At 36.1% G+C, this 23,849-nt stretch overlaps 1 protein-coding gene across 3 annotated transcripts in view; it reads left to right on the forward strand.

Annotated features, from left to right (window-relative positions):
• The window catches only part of ATF6 (activating transcription factor 6), a 285,089-nt gene that overhangs the window by 89,976 nt on the left and 171,264 nt on the right, over window positions 1-23,849 (forward strand). For all 3 annotated transcript variants that reach the window (XM_079136634.1, XM_079136633.1, XM_079136635.1), the window contains exons 10-12: window positions 5,768-5,899; window positions 9,075-9,188; window positions 10,029-10,128. In XM_079136634.1, coding sequence (XP_078992760.1) covers window positions 5,768-5,899; window positions 9,075-9,188; window positions 10,029-10,128 — 346 coding nt within the window. The remainder of the gene's footprint in view (window positions 1-5,767; window positions 5,900-9,074; window positions 9,189-10,028; window positions 10,129-23,849) is intronic.

A 23,849-nucleotide genomic window follows, 5' to 3' on the forward strand; every position in this document is an offset into this window, starting at 1 on the left:
GACATATGTCAGAGACTTCTATTTTCTTGTTTAAAAATGTTGGATAGAACCTTGTTTAAACTAATTATAAAGAATTTATTAGCTGGGCGTGGTAGCACACACCTGTAATCCCAGCAGCTTGGGCGGCTGAGGCAGGAGGATTGTGAGTTCACAGTCAGTCTCAGCAACAGTGAGGCATTAGCAACTCTAAATAAAATACAAAATGGGACTTGGGGAGGTGGCTCAGTGATTGACTGCCCCTGAGTTCAATCCCCAGTACAAGAAAAAAAAAAAAAAAAAAGCGTAGTTAGGTTGCTTTATTAATATTATGAACTAGAAATCGTCATTGGGCACAACCGCTACACTGCTCAACCTTCCTGTGACTGAGTCTTCTCTTTGCATTCTTGGTAATTTAATTTTTCCAAAACTGACAAAAAGGGACACTAAGTGATGCAAAAACACTCAAGCCAAGAATCTAAAAGTTCATATCAACAGTAACTTTCTCATACTCTTTTGTATATTTGGCCATTACAAGGACTGTCAAATTCCTTTTAATATTTGTAGTGTCACAATTAGATAATTTTGAATTTTGGCAGTGAAATGAAGTTCTTACAAGTCTCTTAAATATTTATAAAAATGAGAAATATAAATCTGCAGTTATTCACATGGCTAAACTTAGTTTCTGTAGGTCATTTCACAGAGTTCTAGTATTTTAATGTTTTGTTTTTAGTTGAATTGGATGTTTGCCTGTCTGTATTTAAACTTAAGAGAAGTTTCTGTAAAACATTTTATTAGCAATTTCACTTTTAATACGGAAAATCTACAGGGAATGGCCAAACTGCCATAACAACCAAAAATAAACAAGTAAAAAAATTGAAAAATTTCTTAATAAAACTGTTAAATATGCATATTACCTTTTCAAACTATATTCTGGGCTAATGGGTAGATAGTAACATTGAAACTCCGACTATTTGGATCCTAATTTTGCCTGAATACTGTTTCCCTTGTTCAAAATATTTTGTCGACTGTGTATAATATAAGTGTTGTGAAGATGATTTTTGTGAAGTCTGTTGAATGAGATCTGAGCTCTTTGGCTAAAAAATGGTAAAAGGTACTAAATTAGGTGTAATTAAGGCTTTGTTGTCATTGCAGGGTCAAAATCATTACCAACATGAACAGTGGGAAGAACAGTGACCACTTATGAGTCAACATCAAAACTGATTTCCAACAAGTGTGGCTAAATGATTATAGTGCAGTGTAATTACAAATAAAATAGACAAATAGTCAAACTCAAGGCATTGATTTTTAACAGCAACAGTTTGTGAGTTGAAATGCCAGTTTTCATAATGGTAGTAAGATCATTGAAAGAACAATGATCAATAGAAGGGCTTTTTAAAGACTTTAAAGTATTAATAATCATGATCTAATGTAATAACTAGATATCCGTAAGCCACAAAAGTTGCCTCTTTTGGTTAAACCTTTCTTTGTCTCTTCTGTTTAACTCCTCTAATCCTTCGGTTCAAATTGTCCATTCCTGTGGATCCATTATGAAAAAGTGAATCTTTTAGGGAACTGAGGCAAGAAAGAAGTTGTGGAAAACAGGGATAGCAGTTCTCAATCATTGGCAGAGTCACTTGGTTGTTAAAATATAGATTGTTAGGCATCTATCCCCAGAGTTTTTTGTTTACTAGTCTGGGATAAGGTCTGAGAATTTGCATTTCTGCGGGTTACTAGGGGATGCTAATGTTGCTGGCCAGGTAGTATAATTTCAGAGCCAGTGTACTACAGGAAGGTGCATTCTGATATAGAGGAGCTAACAAAGTGTGTTGAGCTATTCCTAGAAGCCATAGCAGCCACTTTTTAAAAGAAATTTAAAAAAATTTTTTCTAATTAGTTGTACATGACAGTAGAATACATTTATACATTTTGATAAATCATACATAAATAGAGTGTAATTTCTCATTTTGCCACTTTGACTTGGCAGTTAAAATCATGAGTTTTCTAGGGGGACTATCTGTAGGCTCAAGACGCCCAGTCAGGAAATAGGAAAGCAGAGGAATTATTCTAGTAATCTGCTTTTTTGGCTGTGGTAATTACCAAACAGTTTAGATGAATAGGAGACAAATGTGACACTAATTTTTTTAAAGAGAAAAAGTAGAGTACCCCATCGGGCCAGGGAATTTAACATTAATCATAGGGGAGAATCTAATATGGCGAGGGATATGTACACAGAGGGCCAAAATTAAAATAAGAATAAAACATACCAGTTTTTTAAAGAATTTTTTTAAATTTTAATTAAAAATCATAAATTTACATAGGGCAATGTTGTTTGATTCATTCTGTTATTTTTCCCTTCCCCCCACCTCTCCCACCCCTCTTTTCCCTCTATACAGTCCTTCTTTCCTCCATTCTTACCACCCTCCTTATCCCTAATCCTAAACCTAACCCTAACCCTAATGCTAACCCCTCCTACCCCCCCCTTATATGTCCTCATCTGCTTATCGTGAGATCATTCGTCCTTCAGTTTTTTGAGATTGGCTTATCTCACTTAGCATGATATCCTCCAATTTCATCCATTTGCCTGCCCATGAAGAATGATAAAATTATGGCATACCAGTTTTGATTCTTTTATTGAGTGAAGTACTAGACTTAACTGATAGCATGGCAGGCAAGGCCATCCATAATTGAGCCTTGAATTATTGTTATTGTCTCTTTGCTTTCTCTTGTCTCTGAGATGATGCCTTCCCACTGTTTATACATCCTAATGATTTATATTAAGCAAAATAATATTTTATTTTTTAATTTAGTTTTTGCAGTACTGGGGATTGAACTCAGGGCCTCTGGCATGCTAGGCACACACTCTACCATTGAGCTACATCCCCATCCCTTTTGGTGTTTTAAAATTTTGAACCAGGCCTTACTAACTTGCCCAGGCTGACCTTGAACTTGCATTCCTCCTGCCTCAGCCTCCTGAGTACCTAGGATTATAGAATGTGCCCCATGGTGCCCCTCTCGAAATGATTCTTTTTTAAAAGGAATATGTAATATATGTAAATGATTCAGCTGACTCCAAAAGCTCAAATAAATTTAGAATTGAAGGGGAAAGAGGGTGAGAAGGTAAGGGAAAGGTTCATAAGAAAAGTCTTACCATTTTAATTAATCCAGGATCAATTTAACTAGAGTGTGAAGACTACTAAAAAAGCCTTCATGACATTAGATTGTATCAGTAGAGTATTATTTAGAACAAGGCAAAGAATTATTCTACAATGGTGATACCATCTGAGAAGCACTGTGGTCAATTCTGATCATTACCTCTGAGAAGCATGTAAACCTCTGAGAAGGATGTGACCAAATAGGCTGAAGGAAACTAAGACTGCTGTAAAGACGAACATATGAAAGAACCAAGAAACTATAGCCTTGAAAAAGAAGTCCTGGGAAGAGGGAGATGTTAGATGTCTTTGGACAATGGAAGAAGGCTTGCTTACATTTGTTCTAAATAGAGTCCAGAACTAGTACCAAAAAATGAAAATTATAAGGAAGCACATTTCTGGTTAAAACAAGAGGAAACCTTTTTTTTTTTTTTCCTTGTACTGGGGATTGAACCAAAGGGTGCTTAAAACCACTGAGCCACATCCCCGGCCCTTTTCGTATTTTATTTAGAGACTGGGTCTCGCTGAGTTGCTCAGGGTCTTGCTAATTTGCTGAGGCTGACTTGGAACTTGCCATCCTCCTGCTTCAGCCTCCTGAGCCACTGGGATTACAGGCAGGCACCACCCTGCAGTACACTCTTAATAATTAGAGTGATAGATCTAGTTAGAGGGAACTGGGAGTGCTGCAGCCAAATAGGAATGTTAGTATGGTTATTTCACTAATAAAATGAAGTAAGGGTTGAATGAACTGAGATTCTGTCAACTTAAGGGAAAGTTCTTAACTTCAATTTTGTTTAAGTAGATTTTTTTTGTACTATACATGAAAAAATTAAAAAGTAAATAAATTGAAAATGTTAATCTCAAAACAAAAAATAAAATCCTTTAATTAATTACATTTGTCCTCTCCCCCCGACCCCCCAGTTGTCACCATTTACAGCTTCTCTCATGTTTTCTTAAATACTCACTGGGCTAAGTTTAGTTAGACATTCCACTAGGCCCCTTACCTCATTTACAGCAAGGCTTATACGATGTGTGACTGCTCAAGTAAACATTCAGTCTGAAATTACAATTGTTAATTTAAAATGTAGCCTTGATTGTAGCAAAATTAAGTTTTATACAATGGCCACAATTTCAGAGTTTATAACTTGTAAACTCTTTGAGGAGTTTACAGTGTGCCAAAATGCCACAGCAAACCATTTGAGAATCACTGGGCAGTAATGATTGCTAGGGCTAAAGGGGAGAATGGGAAATATAATGAGATCAGAAAAAGAAGATGAGATCTATCTGCCTCCCCCTGACATTGCTCTCCCCATCTTTGGAGGTAAACTACTGTGTCCCAAAGAACTCCTTTTCTTTTAGAACCAGAGGACCATTAACATTTTCATCAGTTCTACATTGTTTTTCCACTTCTTCCTCTAAATAGACTCTTTTATACTTACCTAGGGAGGTTTTGCTCTTTGTATTAGATTTCAAGAGTATGACTAGTGTAAATTATAGCATACACACAGAAATATTATTGGTAAGCCAGGTTTCCAAGCACATGATTAATGAATTAAGTGTTAAAAAAAACTATTGCCATATTTGATATGTATATCAATATATGGAATGTTGTGTATTTTTTGTTCGTTTGTTTTTGTTTTTCCCCAATGCTCGTACCTGTCAGGAGACTATACATTGATGAATGAAGGTATTAGTAAGAGTGGGGAGAAAGAAGTAAACAAAAAATTTTACATGTAAATAAAAATATAAGTATTTTTTAAAATGATTTTTTTGTTTTATTGGATAGACTGATTTGCACAGTACTAATAACAAATTTAACTGTTGAAAGAGAATAATTCCTATTTAATTTGAACCATTCTGTCATTGAAAACATCAATTTGCAGCATCCAGGAGGATTTTTTTCAGTTATTATCTTAAGTTTAGAATGTGTTTATATGTAGGTTGTACATATTTCTACTTTGTATACTTATGTGTGTGTTAGCTTTCCATTACTGTAACAAACACCTGAGATAAATCAACTTAAAAGAGGAAAGGCTTATTTTGGCTCACAATTTTATTAGAGTTTCAATCTACAATCACTTGGCCCTCTTGCTTTGGGACTGGTGTCATAGTACATCATCATAAGAGCATGTGGCAGAGGAGGCCCATTCATCTTATGGGGTTTGGGAAGTAAAAGAGAGAGGATGAGTAGGGGCTGAGGTCCCAATATCTTCTTCAGGGGTACACCCCAGATGAACTAACTTCTTTCAACCACACCCATCTCCTAAAGTTTCTACCACCTCCCATGGCTGAGACTAGGCCTTCATTCATGGACTTTTGGAGGATATTTAAGATCCAAGCTATAGCAACTTATATAACATAAGGTTTTAGAAACACATAGAACAGTTTTGTTTAAAATTTTACAAATAATATTCTTTTATACTTACAAAAATTATTTTCAAGATTATTTTTGATATGTACAGGATGCTAGGCCTAGAGTATTTAAATATATCAATATCTTATTTTGACTTCCTGCTGTGCCTATCATTTTTGCTGCATGTGTGGACTTATGAAGAATATCTGGTTTGCTTTAGAGCTACATGTAGCATATACACATGTGTAACATTTTAACTATTGCTTTATATTTTTAAAATTTTCAGCTTGCTGGAACAGGATTCCAGAAGAATGAACCCTAATATGAGCCCTGCAAATCAAAGGAGGCACCTTTTAGAATTTTCTGCTAAAGAAGTACAGGACACATCAGATGGTATCATCCAGAAAAACAGCTACAGGTTAGATGCATGTAAATTCAATTGATTTAATTAAAGTGAAACAGTTCTATCTAATATAACTTTACATTTAAATTGTTCATGTATAGATATGAATAGTAGAACAGATGAATTGAGACCATTAATAATTTTTATTTTTAAGATCAATTCTAAGAGTAAATTCCCAGTTTTAGAATTTTTGTTAAGATGTGACTGTAAAATCTTATTTGTGTGCAGTATCCACATATATTAAAACACAAACATTATATTTAAACATGTACAGTATCTTTAGTTCTTTCATTATTTTATGTGTTTGTATATTTAATTTATCTAATACTTGTTACTGTATCATCTGTGAGTGGATATGATATGGTGGAGTGATAAGGTTAACCTATTTTCAGTCATTAAGTAAAATTATAAATACTTATTTGTTGTGATCTTTGCTGAATCCCTCCCTTGTAGTTTAATACTAATTAGATAAATTTTCATACTGCTTGTCAATAGTAGAAGACTTAGAATTAAATGAAAATGCAATTCCAATATTATGTTAGTTAGAAGGAGGTTATAGTGGCTGTTTTCAGAGGTTTACTTTTTGATAAACATTGTCCTATGCTTTTGGAATTTTTGTCAGAGCCAAATGGATCCAGGGCCTTGACTAATAAAGTAAAGAGAGGTCATAGCATGGTATGGCAACCATTCCACAGTGTTAATTCTGCCTATTCAAGAGCATGGGAAAACTTTTCATCTTCTAAGGTCGTTTTCAATTTCTTTCTTTAGTATTCTGTAGTTTTCATTGTAGAGATCTTTTCACCTCTTTTGTTAGAGTGATGGGAACACATTTGATTTAGGGGGCTAATTTTATATCCTGCTACTTTGCTGAATTCATTTGAGTTCCAGAAGTTTTCTGGTGGTATTTTTTGGGTCTTCTAAATATAGAATTATGTCATCAGCAAATGGTGATAGTTTGAGTTCTTCTTTTCCTATTCGTATCCCTTTAATTTCTTTCTTCTGACTTTATCTTGAAGTTAGTTTTCCACTCTGCCAAAATTATTTTTGTCAAGGAGGGGAGTGATTTCAGTGTTTCCAAATTCAGTGGAAATTTCTGTCTTCATCTTGTTCAACCTTTCCTTAGCATTTGGCTGTGTGGATCACTCTCTCCTTGAAAGACTTTCCTTTTGTGGTGCTACATTTGCTAGTCTTCCATTTTACTGACGCTGCTTCATAGGTTTTTTTTTGTTTTTTTTTTGTTTTTTATTTTTTTTATTTGTTTGGTTTTGGTGGTCTCCTCCTCTATTCAAATATCAAAATTTTGAATTGTGAGCTTTTTTGTTTTCTTTCTGCCTAGGTGATTCACCCACTATTCAGCATAGAATTCGTATCTGTATATTCTGGCGAATCAGATTTATGTTTCTAGTCCATACTTTTGAGTCCCCAAATTCTAAACTCATGTAACTACTAGTTTCCTTGCCCCACCCCATCCTCCTCTGGGGATTGAACCCAGGGGCACTTTTCCATTGAGGTACATCCCCCCTCCTTTTGGATTTTTTTTGTTTAAAGCAGGGCCTCACCAAGTTGCTAAGGGCCTTGCTAAATTGCTGAGACTAATCTCAAACTTGTAATCTTCCTGCCTCAGCCTCCAAAGTTGCTGGGATTACAGGTGTGCACCCCTGGCTTGACCTCTCTATTGTAATATTTCAAACTTAACATACACATAGCAGAGCTTGGTTCCTTTCCCTGTTGTACCTCCAACTAGTTTTCTACAACAGTCTTCATTGTTGTTTAACTGAGAAACCTTGATTCATATTTTTCAACATTGTTGTTGAATTTCTTTCCAAAAATTGCCTCAAATTGGTCCACTCCTCTCCATTTTTAGTGCCACAAACCTAGTCCATGATATTGTCAGTTCTTGCCTGGATTGCTGTAGTTCTGTCCTTACTGGTCTTTAGGCTTCTCCTCTTATTTCCATTAAATTCATTTTTAATACAGTGTCAATGTATAAATTCAAATAGAAATATGTTCTTATAATATGATTGTGATTTCTCTTTGCATGTAGCAGTTCCTTATCTTGATTTCATTTTTCTCTGTCTTTTTAACTTCCTCTTATGCCTGCTCACATTTCAGTTGCTCACAACTCTTTAGCCCTTGGTCATCTTTTATGTTCTTTGAGCCTTCTTTTTCCCCCCACCTAATTTTACTGGGAATACTCTTCCCCTAGTTTCTTTGGGGCTAGCTTCCTATGACTTAGACCTTGTCTTTTTAATTTTTAAAACTATTTTTAGTTATAGATGGACACAACACCTTTATTTTGTTTATTTAGTTTTTTAATGTGGTGCTAGAGATCAAACTCAGTGCCTCACTCATGTTAGGCAAGTACTCTACCACTGAGCCACAACCCCAACCCTAGGCCTTGTCTTAAATATCATCTCCTTCTCAGATCAGTAAATAACTGTTCTTGCTTTGAGATTTCAACCATTTGTTTGTTTCTTTCATTGTACATACCAGTTTAGATTTATTTTATGGACTTTTTTCCTTGTATTTGATCCATCTTTCTTGTTTGAGGGTAGAGACTTCATTTCTCTTGTTTGCTATTGGTTACTCAGCACCTTATAGTACCTGGCACACATACACAGTTAGTATTTGACAAATATTTGCTGAATGAATAAATAGAAAGTGTGAATCTTGCCATGTTCAGTTTTATGAATTTACATTTTTTTCTTTTTGGTGTTGTAGCACATCTAGTTTTATAAATCCAGAGCATCTTATGTAAAGAAATTCAGAACAAATCTAAGTAAGAATTTTGGTAAGAGAGATTAAAATAGCAGACACACCTCTATAATCCCAACAACTGAAGAGGCTGAGGTGGGAAAGATCACAAGTTTGAAAGCTAGCTCCAGCAATTTATTGAAAACCTCAACAGTTTAGTGAGATCCTGTTTCAAAATAAAATATAAAAAGGTCTGGAATATAGCTTAGTGGTAACGTGCCCCTGGGTTCAACCCCCAGTACAAATAAAATAAAATAGCAGACTGAAGATAATAAATAGCAATAATGTCTCTAATTCAGATTCTAATTTTCACCTCAGGTTTTATTCCCTTCATCAAATCCTAGATATGAATTCCTGTAATTTGATGATTTTCTTCTATCAAACTTGCTAGGAATTTAGGAAACAAGAAAACAAATTTTTTTTCATTATGTTTCAGATATGATCATTCTGTTTCAAATGACAAGGCCCTAATGGTGCTAAGTGAAGAACCACTACTTTATATTCCTCCTCCTCCTTGCCAACCCCTGATTAACACAACAGAATCTCTCAGGTAAGTATAAGTTGTTATAGAAATAACTAAGTGGGCTCCCATGATTAGCTTTGGAACCTAGGAAAGTCTTTGTTGAGATTTTCTGAGTAGCTGAGAGACTCTCTGAATTATTTGTTGGAGACCCACAGGCAAATTAGTTGCTGCTATCCAGTTTCCCTACTAATCTGATATAGATGATTATGGGTCTATTTAATGTAATGGTTGCATACTTGCATATGTGTTATTCAAAAACTACAGAATGAAATTAATTAAAATTCCAACGTAAGTACTAGGCTTATGGATGGAAACTTTTATAGCAGAAGGTATCTTTTTCTTCAAATTAGGAAGATAATAATTTGAGGATATGTGGTTCTAGAGATACTTTCCCATCATTGAACCCTTCTTGTATCACTTTTTCTCTTGATTTTTAAAAATATTTTATAAACTGTTGATGGACCTTTATTTAACTAATTAATTTATTTGTTTATTTATCATTTATTTATATGTAGTGCTGAGAAGCAAACCCAGTGCCTCACACTTGCTAGGCAAGCACTGTGCCACTGAGCTACAACCCCAGACCCCTCTCTTGATTTTTTTTTTCTTTCCCCTGATTTTGGAACATTTCCTTGAACCTTAAAAACTGCCTCTTTTTTTTTTTTTTATAGTAAGTAATACTCAACTATAGTTAAATAAGGACAGTCTAACATATTCACAACTTCTGTAGAAAGTAAGCAAAATAAAGGGAAGTTATATTGAATTGACCTTCAAAATCATTCCTACAGAATGATTAAGTCAGTTTCTCACCAGGGGATGAGAAATTCATTTCTGAGAAATATGTTTAATTAATTGTCTGTTTTATAGGTTAAATCATGAACTTCGAGGTTGGGTTCATAGACATGAAGTGGAAAGGACCAAGTCAAGAAGAATGACAAATAATCAACAGAAAACCCGTGTTCTACAGGTTTGTTTCTGCTCATTTTGAAACAGTGGCTGCCATAGTCATTAGAAGCTCTCTCCCTACCCCATCACATAGTTGCTGTCTTCCCTGGAAGATTTAGGAAGCTTAAGCTTTACCTACTTTTCACAACTGCTTCTGATGCAGCTTCAATGCCCTAGGCCTAGGTTTTATGGCACTTGGTTTAGGTTTTGTAATATTCATTTCATGTGTTCAGGCCTGATGCTCTTTCCTGCTCTCTCCTTCAAATTTGCTTTCATCCAGGAGTTACTGTGCATGGGTATCTTATCAAATATCTTTGGCACCAGGGGTGTAATAAACAATATTATTCATCTCCTTTTCCTAGAGCTCTTCAGAAATATGGTATTGAAACATGGAGCAGTTTGGAAGTGAGGGCACATCCATGGACGGCATTTTTGAACTTAGACAAGTGCTGCTACTGGGTTAATGACAGTACTTACTCAGAGCTATTCAGGAGAGTTTCTATCTTAATCTTGTTTGTGAGAAAGCACCATTTACAGTCATTCATCATTCATAAGATATATGTTGGTGCTTCTTACATGCTTAGACTAGCAACTGGCACACTGTGAGTACCTAATAAACATTACTTGTGGTAGTGATAATAAGCCAGGGACTGTTCTGTACTGGGAATACAGTAGTGAGTATAATAAAGTCTCTCCCCTTCTAGTGGGAGGGCTAAACAATAAACAAATAAATGTACAGGAACACTCAAACTTAGAGATAAATTCTCTAAAAAGTAAAACATCGTAGAAGGTTAGAATTTGAATTGAGAAATGAGAAGCTATTTTATATAGAGAAGTCAGAGAAGGCTTCTCTGAAAAAGTTTCAATTTATTAAGGTATTGTCAGAGTAATTAATGCTGGCTGTGAGAATGACCTTAAGATCTCCTTAGCTTAATGGAATAAAAACTTGATTCTTACAATGTCTAACATAGTTATCTAGAATGGCTTTTCTCCAAACAGTGTCTTAGGGATCCATGTACCTTCTACTGTGTAGCTTCAACAATTTGATATCTTGAAATCTTTGTTTTTAGCTTTGAATGTTGGGGGAGAGAGCTTGGAAGAAAATACAAATGGTTTTAGGGATCTAATCTGAACTTAAGCCACTGTTCAGTTGGCTAAAACTGTTGTTTTACTTAATCAACTGCAAGGGAGACTGGGTTTATGTAGCCTTCTTCGGTGCTTAGGAAGAAGAAAAAGTTGTGGTGACAACATTGCTTTTTAGTGTAGACAGAAAATAATAAACAATGTAAAGATTTAGGGGAAAATCTAGAAAAAGATCTTCCAGAGAGGGAAATAGCAAATGTATAGAGCCTTAGGAAAGAATAGTTTACATATGTGAGGAAAATCAAGAAGTTGATTAAGGTTGGAATGCATTGACTGAGGGAAGATGGTAGAAGATAATATTAGAGAGACTGCAGAGGTGAAATAACAGCCAGCTTCATATGCTATGGTGAGAATGTTGGATTTCATCGTTGGCATTGAATAACTTGATTAGAGTAGGGACTTGACAGGGATTTTTATGTGTGTAAGTGTGTGTGTGGCAGAGCAGGGAGAAGGTTGGGGATTAAATCTAGGGCCTCCCACATGTTAGTCAAGAGTTCTACTACTGAGCTACATCCAAAACTCCTGGCTTATATGTATTTTAAAAATTTTATTTGTTCCTTTTAGTTATATATGATAGTAGATTACATTTTGACATATTTATACAAACATGGAGTTTATCTTATTCTAATTAAGATCCCAGTCTTGTGGTTGTACATGATGTGGGTATTCATTGTGGTGTATTCATATATGTACATAGGAAAGTTGTGTCAGATTCATTTCACTGTCTTTCCTATTCCCATCCTTCCTCCCTTCATTTCCTTTTGTCTAATCCACTGAACTTCTATTCTCCCCTTGCCACCTCTTTATGTATATTAGCATCCATATATCAGAGAGAATATTTAACCTTTGATTTTTGGGGATTGACTTAGCAAATAGTCTCCAGTTATCCCTTTACCGGCAAATGTCATAAAGTCAACATTTTTTTTTTTTATAGCTGAGTAATATTCCATTGTGTGTGTATACCACACTTTAAAAAATACATTCATCTGTTGAAGGGCACCTAGGTTGGTTCCATGGCTTAGCCTATTGTGACTTGAGCTGCTGTAAACATTGATGTGGCTGCATCACTATAGTATGCTGATTTTAAGTCCTTTGGATATAAACTGAGGAGTGGTATAATGGGGTCAAATGGTGGTTCTGAGGAATCTCTCTACTGCTTTCCATAGTGTTTGCACCAATTTGCAGTGTTACCAGCAATGTACGAGTGTACCCTTTCCCCCACATCCTTGCCAACATTTATTGTTGCTTGTGTTCTTGATAATTGCCATTCTGACTGGAGTGAGATGAAATATCAGTGGTTTTTTTTTTGTTTTGTTTTTGTTTTTTTGGGTGCTGGGGATTGAACCCAGGGCCTTGTGCTTGCAAGGCAAGCACTCTACCGACTGAGCTATCTCCCCAGCCCCTATCAGTGGTTTTAATTAGCATTTTTCTAATTGCTAGAGATGTTGGACATTTTTTCACCTATTTGTTGACTGATTATACTTCTTTGAAGTGTCCATTCAGTTCCTTTGCCTGTTTATTGATTTATTTTTGTTGTTGTTGTTAAATTTTTTGAGTTCTTTATGTATCCTGGAGATTAATGCTCTATCTGAGGTGCGGGTGGCAAATATTTTCTCCCATTCTGTAGGCTCTCTCTTCATGTTGTTTGTTTCCTTTGCTATGAAGAAATTTTTTAGTTTGACTCCATCCCATTTATTGATTTTTAATTTTACTTTTTGTGCTTTAGGAGTCTTGTTGAGGAATTCAATTCCTAAGCCAACATGATTGAGTTTTGGGCTGATGTTTTCTTCTAGTAGGCACAGGGTTTCTGATCAGATGTCTAGGTCTTTGGTCCACCTTGGATTGAGTTTTGTGCAGGATGAGAGGTGGGGATTAAATTTCATTCTACAACATAGGGATTTCCAGTTTTCCCAGCACCATTTGTTGAAGAGTCTATCCTTTCTCCAATGTATGTTTATGGTGCCTTTGTCTAATATGAGGTTTTTATGTGGGTTTGTCCCGTTGGTCTGCATGTCTGTTTTGGTGCCAATATCATGCCATTTTTGTAGTATAATTTAAGGTCTGGTATGGTGCGGTCTCCTGTTTCACTTTTCTTGCTAAGGATTGCTTTGGCTATTCTGGGTCTCTTATTTTTCCAAATGAATTTCATGACTGCTTTTTCTATTTCTGAAGAATGTCATTGGGATATTAATAGGAATTGCATCAAATCTGCATAGCGCTTTTGGTAGTGTGGCCATTTTTTTTAAAATTTATTTTTATTGTAAACAAATGGGATACATGTTGTTTCTATTTGTACATGGAGTAACAGCATACCATTTGTGTAATCATACATTTACATAGGGTAATGATGTTTGATTCATTCTGTTATTTTTTCCTTCCCCCACCCCTCCCACCCCTCTTTTCCCTCTATACAGTCCCTCCTTCCTCCATTCTTGCTCCCCTCCCACCCCCCATTATGTGTCATCATCTGCTTATCAGTGAGATCATTCCCCTTTTGGATTTTTGAGATTGGCTTATCTCACTTAGCATGATATTCTCAAATTTCATCCATTTGCCTGCAAATGCCATAATTTTATTATTCTTTATAGCTGAGTAATATTCCATTGTATATATATACCACAGTTTCTTTATCCGTTCATCAATTGAAGGACATCTAGGTTGGTTCCACAGTCTGGCTATTGTAAATTGAGCAGCTATGAACATTGATGTGGCTGTATCTCTGTAGTATGCTGATTTTAAGTCCTTTGGGTATAGGCCGAGGAGTGGGATAGTTGGGTCAAATGGTAGGTCCATTCCAAGTTTTCTAAGGAATCTCCACACTGCTTTCCAGAGTGGCTGCACTAATTTGCAGCCCCACCAGCAATGTATGAGTGTACCTTTTTCCCCTCATCCTCTCCAGCACCTACTGTTGCTTGTGTTCTTGATAATCGCCCTTCTAATTGGGGTGAGATGGAATCTTAGTGTAGTTTTGATTTGCATTTCTCTTATTACTAAAGATGGTGAACATTTTTTCATATATCTGTTGATTGCTTGTACATCTTCTTCTGTGAAGCGTCTGTTCATATCCTTAGCCCATTTGTTGATTGGGTTATTTGTATTCTTGATGTATAGTTTTTTGAGTTCTTTCTATATTCTGGAAATTAGTGCTCTATTTGAAGCATGAGTGGCAAAGATATTCTCCCACTCTGTAGGCTCTTTCTTCCCATTGCTGATAGTTTCCTTTGCTAAGAGAGAGCTATTTAGCTTGAATCTATCCCAGTTGTTGATTCTTGCTAGTGTGGCCATTTTGACAATGTTAATTCTGTCTATTCAAGAGCATGGGAAAACTTTTCATCTTCTAAGGTCTTCTTCAATTTCTTTCTTTAGTATTCTGTAGTTTTCATTGTAGAGGTCTTTCACCTCTTTTGTTAGAGTGATTCCCAAATATTTAATTTTTTTGAGGCTATTGTGATTGGGAGTCTTTTTCCTAATTTCTCTTTCATTTGATTCATCACTGATATATAGGAACATATTTGATTTAGGGAGCTAATTTTATATCCTGCTACTTTGCTGAATTCATTTATGAGTCCTAGAAGTTTTCTGATGGATTCTAAATATAGAATCATGTTCACAGTGATAGTTTGAATTCTTCTTTTCCTATTCATATCCCTTTAATTTCTTTCATCTGTCTGATTGCTCTGGTTAGGGTTTCAAGGATGATGTTGAATAGAAGTGGTGAAGAGGGCATCCCTGTCTTGTTCCAGTTCTTAGAATGAGTGCTTTCAATTTTTCTCCATTTAGAATGATGTTGGCCATGGGTTAGCATAGATAACTTTTACGATATTAAGGATGTTCCTACTATCCCTATTTTTTCTAGTGTTTTGAACATGAAGAGATAATGTATTTTGTCAAATGTTTTTTTCTACATCTATTGAAATAGTCATATGATTCTTGTCTTTAAGTCTGTTGATCTGATGTATTGTTTATTGATTTCTGTATGTTGAGCCAACCTTGCATTCTAGGGATGAACCCCACTTGATCATGATGCACTATTTTTTTAATGTGTTTTTTTTTAATTTAATTATTTATTTTTTAATTTTTTACAGACAGCATTTTCATTCATTGCACACAAATGGGGTACATCATTTTCTTTCTATGGTTGTATATGATGTAGATTCATACCATTTGTGTAACCATACATGTACATAGGGTAATGATGTCTGTCTCATTCCGCCATTTTTCATACTCTTTAATGTGTTTTTGTATGTGATTTGTCAGAATTTTATTTAGAATTTTCCATCCTATGTTCATGAGGGAGATTGGTCTGAAATTTTCTTTCCTTCATGTGTCTTTGTCTGGTTTTGGTATCAGGGTGATACTAGCCTCACAGAATGAGTTTGAAAGGGTTCCCTCCTTTTCTATTTTGTGGAATCATTTGAGGAGTATTGATATTAATTCTTCTTTTTTTTAATTTATTTTTTATTGTAAACAAATGGGATACATATTGTTTCTGTTTGTACATGGAGTAAACAGCATAATATTTGCATATTCATAAATTTACATAGAGTAATGATGTTTGATTCATTCCATTATTTTTTTCCTCCCCGCCACCCCTCCCACCTCTCTTTTCCCTCTATACTGTCCCTCCTTCCTCCATTCTTGTCCCACTCTCACCCCCCACTAAGTGTCATCATCCGCTTATCAGTGAAATCATTCCTCTTTTGGATTCTTGAGATTGGCTTATCTCACTTAACATGATATTCTCCAATTTCATCCATTTGACTGCAAATGCCATAATTTTATTATTCTTTATAGCTGAGTAATATTCCATTGTATATATATACCACAGTTTCTTTATCCATTCATCAATTGAAGGGCATCTAGGTTGGTTCCATAGTCTGGCTATAGTGAATTGAGCAGCTATGAACATTGATGTGGCTGTATCTCTGTAGTGTGCTGATTTTAAGTCCTTTAGGTATAGGCCGAGGACTGGGATAGCTGGGTCAAATGATAGGTCCATTCCAAGTTTTCTAAGGAATCTCCACACTGCTTTGCAGAGTGGCTGCACTAGTTTGCAGTCCTACCAACAATGTATGAGTGTACCTTTTTCCCCACATCCTCTCCAACACCTATTGTTGCTTGTATTCTTGATAATCGCCCTTCTAATTGGGGTGAGATGGAATCTTAGTGTAGTTTTGATTTGCATTTCTCTTATTACTAAAGATGGTGAACATTTTTTCATATATCTGTTGATTGCTTGTACATCTTCTTCTGTGAAGTGTCTGTTCATTTCCTTAGCCCATTTGTTGATTGGGTTATTTGTATTCTTGATGTAGAGTTTTTTGAGTTCTTTCTATATTCTGGAAATCAGTGCTCTATCTGAAGTATGAGAGGCAAAGATATTCTCCCACTCTGTAGGCTCTCTCTTCGCATTTCTGATAGTTTCCTTTGCTGAGAGAAAGCTATTTAGTTTGAATCTATCCCAGTTATTGATTCTTGCTTTTATTTCTTGTGCTATGGGAGTCCTGTTAAGGAAGTCTGATCCTAAGCCAACAAGTTGAAGATTTGGACCTACTTTTTCTTCTATAAGATGCAGGGTCTCTGGTCTGATTTCAAGGTCCTTGATCCATTGTGAGTTGAGTTTTGTGCAGGGTGAGAGATAGGGGTTTAGTTTCATTCTATTGCATATGGATTTCCAGTTTTCCCAGCACCATTTGTTGAACAGGCTGTCTTTTCTCCATTGCATATTTTTGGCACCTTTGTCTAGTATGAGAAAATTGTATTTATTTGGATTTGTGTCCATGTCCTCTATTCTGTACCATTGATCTACCTGTCTATTTTGGTGCCAATACCATGCTGTTTTTGTTACTATTGCTTTGTAGTATAGTTGAAGTTCTGGTATTGCGATACCCCCTGTTTCATTCTTCCTGCTAAGGATTGCTTTCGCTATTCTGGGTTTCTTATTCTTCCAGATGAATTTCATGATTGCTTGCTCTATTTCTGTAAGGTACATCATTGGGATTTTAATTGGAATTGCATTGAATCTGTATAGCACTTTTGGTAGTATGGCCATTTTGACAATATTAATTCTGCCTATCCAAGAACATGGGAGATCTTTCCATCTTCTAAGGTCTTCCTCAATTTCTTTCTTCAATGTTTTGTAGTTTTCATTGTAGAGATCTTTTACCTCTTTGGTTAGATTGATGCCCAGGTATTTTATTTTTTTTAAGGCTATTGCAAATGGACTTGTTTTCCTCATTTCCCTTTCAGCTGTTTCATCGCTTGTGTATAAAAATGCTTTAGATTTATGCGTGTTGATTTTATAGCCTGCTATTTTGCTGACTTCATTGATGAGGTCTAGAAGTTTTCTGGAGGAGGTTTTGGGATCCTCTAAATATAGAATCATGTCATCCGCAAATCGTGACAGCTTAAGTTCCTCTTTTCCTATTTGTATCCCTTTAATTTCTTTAGTCTGCCTAATTGCTGTGGCTTGAGTTTCGAGGACAATGTTGACTAGAAGTGGTGAAAGAGGACCTCCCTGTCTTGTTCCCGTTTTTAAAGGGAATGGTTTCAGTTTTTCTCCATTAAGAATGATGTTGGCCATGGGCTTAGTATAAATAGCCTTTACAATGTTCAGGTATGTTCCTACTCTCCCTATTTTTTCTAGTGTTTTCAGCATGAAGGGGTGTTGTATATTGTCAAATGCTTTTTCTGCATCAATTGAAATAACCATATGATTCTTATCCTTAATTCTATTGACATGATGGATTACATTGATTGATTTACGGATGTTAAACCATCCTTGCATTCCAGGGATGAACCCCACTTGATCGTGGTGCACAATTTTCTCAATATGTTTTTGGATATGGTTTGCCAATATTTTGTTAAGGATCTTTGCATCTATATTCATCAAGGATGTTGGTCTAAAATTTTCTTTCCTTGATGTGTCTTTTCCTGGTTTGGGTACGAGTGTGATATTAGCTTCATAGAATGAGTTTGGTAGGGTACCCTCCTTTTCTATTTCCTGGAATACTTTGAGAAGTATTGGAATGAGTTCTTCTTTGAAGGTCTTGTAGAACTCAGCTGAGAATCCGTCTGGTCCTGGGCTTTTCTTGGATGGTAGATTTTTAATGGCTTCTTCTATTTCATTGCTTGATATTGATCTGTTTAAATCGTGTATGTCCTCCTGGTTCAGTTTGGGAGGAGCATATGTCTCTAGAAATTTGTCAATGTCTTCGGTACTTTCTATTTTGTTGGAATACAGATTTTCAAAGTAGCTTCTCATTATGTTTTGTATTTCAGTGGTGTCTGTTGTGATATTTCCTTTTGCATCATGTATTTTAGTAATTTGAGTCTTCTCTCTCCTTCTCTATGTTAGTGTGACTAAGGGTTTATCTATTTTGTTTACTTTCTCAAAGAACCAACTTTTTGTTATGTCAATTTTTTGAATAGTTTCTTTTGTTTCAATTTCATTGATTTCAGCTCTGATTTTAATTATTTCCTGTCTTCTACTACTTTTGCTGTTGTTATTCTGTTCTTCTTTTTCTAGGGCTTTGAGCTGTAATGTTAGGTCATTTAATTGTTGACTTTTCATTCTTTTCTGGAATGCGCTCCATGCAATGAATTTTCCTCTTAGTACTGCTTTCATAGTGTCCCAGAGATTTTGATATGTTGTATCATCATTCTCATTGACCTGTGAGAATTTTTTAATCTCCTCCCTGAAGTTTTTTGTTTTCCATGTTTCATTCAATATCATATCATTTAGTCTCCAAGTGTTGGAGTAATTTCTTTTTTTTACTTTGTCATTGATTTCTACTCTCAGTCCATTATGATCTGATAGAACACAAGGCAGTATCTCTATTTTTTTTTTACATTTCCTAAGGGTTGCTTTGTGGCATAACATATGGTCTATTTTCAAGAAGGTTCCATGTGCTGCTGAGAAGAAAGTGTATCCGCTCGTTGATGGATGGAATATTCTATATATGTCTATTAAGTCTAGGTTTTTGATTGTGTTATTGAGTTCTATGGTTTCTTTGGTTAGATTTTGTTTGGAAGATCTATCTAGTGGTGACAGCGGTGCGTTAATGTCGCCCAGAATTATTGTGTTGTGGTCTATGTGATTCTTGAAATTGAGAAGGATTTGTTTGATGTACAGGGATGCACCATTGTTTGGGGCATAAATATTTACTATCGTTATGTCTTCCTGATTTATGGTTCCCTTAAGCAGTATGAAATGTCCTTCTCTATCCCTTCTGACTAACTTTGGCTTGAAGTCCACTTTATCTGATATAAGGATGTAAACCCCCGCTTTTTTACTGAGTCCATGTGTGTGGTAGGTTTTTTCCCATCCTTTCACCTTTAGTCTGTGGATGTCTTTTTCTATGAGATGAGTCTCTTGCAGGCAGCATATTGTTGGGTCTTTCTTTTTAATCCATTCTGCCAGTCTGTGTCTTTTGATTGAGGAGTTTAGGCCATTAATGTTCAGGGTTATTACTGAGAAACAATTTGTATTCCTAGTCATTTGGCTTATTTTTCGTTTCTAAGTTGGCTTGGTTTATCCTTTGAGTGGTTTTTCTCTAAGGTAGTTCCTCCCTTTGCTGACCTCCATTGTTGTTTTTCATTTCCTCCTCATGGAATATTTTGTTGAGAACATTCTGTAGTGTAGGCTTCTATTTGTAAATTCTTTTAACTTGTTTATCATGGAAGGATTTTATTTCATCTTCAAATCTGAAGATTAGTTTTGCTGGGTATAGGATTCTTGGTTGGCAACCATGTTCTTTCATAGCTTGAAATATGTTGGTACAGGCCCTTCTAGCTTTTAGAGTCTGGGTTAAGAAGTCTGCTGCTATCCGTATTGATCTCCCCCTATATGTAATCTGATGCTTTTCTCTTGCGGCCTTCAAAATCCTATCTTTATTTTGAATGTTAGGCATTTTCATTATAATGTGCCTTGGTGTGGATCTGTTGTGATTCTGTGCATTTGGTGTTCTGTAAGCCTCTTGTATTTGATTTTCCATTTTATTCTTCAGGTTTGGGAAATTTTCTGATATTACTTCATTGAATCGGTTGTTCATTCCTTTGGTTTGTATCTCTGTGCCTTCCTCAATCCCAATAATTCTTAAATTTGGTCTTTTCATGATGTCCCATAGTTCTTGGAGATTCTGTTCATGATTTCTTACCATCTTCTCTGTTTGGGCGACTTTATTTTCAAGATTAAATATTTTGTCTTCATTGTCTGAGGTTCTGTCCTCCAAGTGGTCTAGTCTGTTGGTGATGCTTTCCATTGAGTTTTTTATTTGGTTTATTGTCTCCTTCATTTCAAGGATTTCCGTTTTTTTTTTTTTTTTTTTTTTTTTTGAGAATCTCTATCTCTTTGTTGAAATGATCTTTTGCTTCCTGCAGGTGCTCTTTCAGCTTATTGGTATTATCATTCATTGCCTGCATTTGCTCTCTTATCTCATCCTTTGCTTCACAAATCATCTTAATCATGTATAATCTGAAGTCCTTTTCTGACATTTCTTCTAACATACTGTCATTGGATTCTATTACCATAGAATCTAAATTTGTTTGGATCATTTTCTTCCCTTGTTTTTTCATGTTGTTCGTGTATCTTCCCCTCTAGTGCTGGAGATCTGGGGTATTGCAGATTTCCCCCTATAGGCTTATAGTGGCCCTATAGGTGTCCAAAACCCTTTCTTTAACTGGAGATCAATATTAGCAGTACCCAAGTCAGACACTTTGCAATCCTAGACCAAATAGCCCCAATGGGGACAATAACATCATGAAAATAAGGGAGAAAGTGACTCTGAGGGAACAGGTAAACAGAAGGAAAGAAAGCAAGAAACGTAAAGAAATAAAAACTTAAATATTTTTTTAAAAAAAAGGCGAAAAAAGAAAATCTGTATAACAGTCATATACTAATGAAACTTCCTGATGTATGAGAGGTACCTGACAATGGGCTTCAAGCCTCCAGCAGGCGTCGCAAGATGGGATTTGCCCCACCCGAAGATCGGAGCTATGGCTCTTAGGATTATCCAAGATGGCTGCTCTGGCTTCCAAATGTGTTGGCAAATGGGGAGCTGCAGCTCAGGGGTGGACGTGGTCAGCTGGAGTTCCTGGAGACAGGATGCAGTTGGTCCGGCAGTGGTCCTGGAGGTTGGGTGTGTTTGGTGTGGTTGTGGGATCCAGGAGGCCGGGTGCAATCAGTTGGTCTGGGTTCCTGGTGATAGGGCACAGTCAGTTGGTCTGGGGGTCCTGGCAGCAGGAAGCAGTCAGTTGATGTAAGTGCCCCAGAGGCAGGGAGTGATCGGTCGGGCTGAGGGATCCTGGAGATGGGACTCAGTCAGTCGGGCCAGGGGTCCTACAGGGCCTGGATGTTGTCTCAAAATGGCGGCAGCCACGTGTAATCAAACCTGCAGGTAGTGTAACAGTGAACTTCCAGGCGGCAGCAGGCAGCTGGTTCTCCACTGGCGGTCTGCGGTCAATCTGCTGGCAGCTGTTGGACAATCTGGAGGTGAACCTCAAGCGTTGGGTGATGGATAGGGGCAAGGCAGGCGATGGACAGGCGAGAGGCAGGCAAATGGCGGATGACAAACGCCTGACAGTGAGCAATCTGCTCTCAAAAAAGGCGTCAATATGCTGGCAGATTGCAGGTGATCACAGCAGACAAATGGGGTAAAGAGCGGGGGATTGATAAGCAGCAAAAACTGCCTCACCGAGAAACAGATATCCTCTGGTTGAATTCGGCGTTTCGGAGGGACAAGGAACGCAGCCTCCCTCTAGACCGCCATCTTGGATCCCCCATTAATTCTTCTTTGAAGGTCTTGTAGAACTCAGCTTAGAATCTGTCTGATCCTGGGCTTTTCTTGGTTGGTAGGCTTTTGATATGGTGCCTTCTATATTCTTTGATAGCATGGCTAAGGGTTTATTAATTTTATTAATATTTTGAAAGAACTAACTTTTTGTTTTATTAATTTTTTTCAAGTGTTTTCTTTGAATTTCATTGATATCAGCTCTGATTTAATTATTTCCTGTCTTCTGCTGATTTTGGTGTTGATTTGTTCTTTTTCTAGGACTTTGAGATGTAATGTTAGGTCACTTATTTGTTGACTTTTTATTCTTTTAATGTATGAGCTCAGTGCAATGAAGTTTCTTCTTAGCACTGCCTGCATAATGCCCCAAAGATTTTGGTATGTTGTATCGGGGTTCTCGTTTACCTCTTAAGTATTTTTTTAATTTTCTCCTTGATTTCTTCTTTTATTTATTCATCATTCAATAGCATGGTATTTAGTCTCCAGGTGTTAGAGTAACTTCTATTTTTTGTTATCATTGGTTTCTAGTTTCATTCTGTTATATTCTTATAGAATGCAGGGTAGTATTTCTCTTTTTTTGTATTTGCTCAGAGTTATTTTGTGGCATAACATATGGTCTATTTTAGAGAAGGATCCATGTGCTGCTGAGAAGAAAGTTTATGCACTTGATGATGGATGAAATACTCTATTTATGTCTGTTAAGTCTAAATCATTGATTATATTAATTCTGTGGTTTCTTTGTTTAGTTTTTGTTTGGACGGTCTATCTAGTGGTGAGAGAGGTATGTTGAAGTCACCCAGTATTACTGTGTTGTGGTCTGTTTCTTGAAATTGAGAACGGTTTATTTGATGTATGTACATGCTCCATTTTTGGGGGCATAAATACTTATGATTGTTATATCTTGATGTATGATTCCTTTACACAGTATGAAATGTCCTTCTTTATCCCTTCTGACAAACTTTGGTTTGAAGTCCTCTTTGTCTGATATGAGGATGGAAACCCCTGCTTGTTTATCTATGTGAGTGATATGTTTTTTTCTCAACCTTACACCTTCTGTCTGTGGATGTCTTTTTCTAGGAAGTAAGTCTCTTCAAGACAGCATATCGTTGGATCTCTTTTGTAAATCCAATTTGCCAGTCTGTTTCTTTTGTTGATGAGTTTAGGTCATTAACATTCAGGGTTAATATTGAGATACGATTTGTATTCCAGCTCATTTTGGTTTATTTTTGGTTTTTAGATTTACTTAGTTTCTGACCTTTCCTTTAGTGTAGTTCCTTCCTTTGTTTTGTTATAGTTGTTTTTTTCCATTTCCTCCTCATGGAATATTTTGCTGAGAATGTTCTGTAGTGTAAGCTTTCTAGTTGTAAATTCTTTTCACTTTTATTTATCATAGAAGGTTTTTATTTCATCTTCAAATCTGAAGCTTAATTTTGCTAGATAGAAAATTGTCAGTTTGCATCCATTTTCTTTCAGAGTTTGATATATGTTATTCCAGGACCTCTTGGTGTTGAGGGTCTGGGTTGAGAAATCAGCTGAAATCTGAATTGGTTTCCCCGTATATGTAATTCGATGTTTTTTTTTTCTCTCTCGCAGCCTTTAAAATTCTACCTTTATTATGTATATTAGTCATTCTTATTATAATGTGCCTTGGTGTGGGTCTGCTATAATTTTGTACATTTGGGATCCTATAAGCCTCTTGTAGTTGATTTTCCGTTTCATTCTTTAGATTTGGGAAGTTTCTTGACATTTATGTCATTAAAATTATTGTGTTTTCCTTTGGTTTGTATCTCTATGCCTTTGTCGTATCTGA

The sequence above is a fragment of the Sciurus vulgaris genome (assembly GCF_902686455.1).
Source record: "Sciurus vulgaris genome assembly, chromosome: 1".
NCBI classification, from domain to species: domain Eukaryota; kingdom Metazoa; phylum Chordata; class Mammalia; order Rodentia; family Sciuridae; genus Sciurus; species Sciurus vulgaris.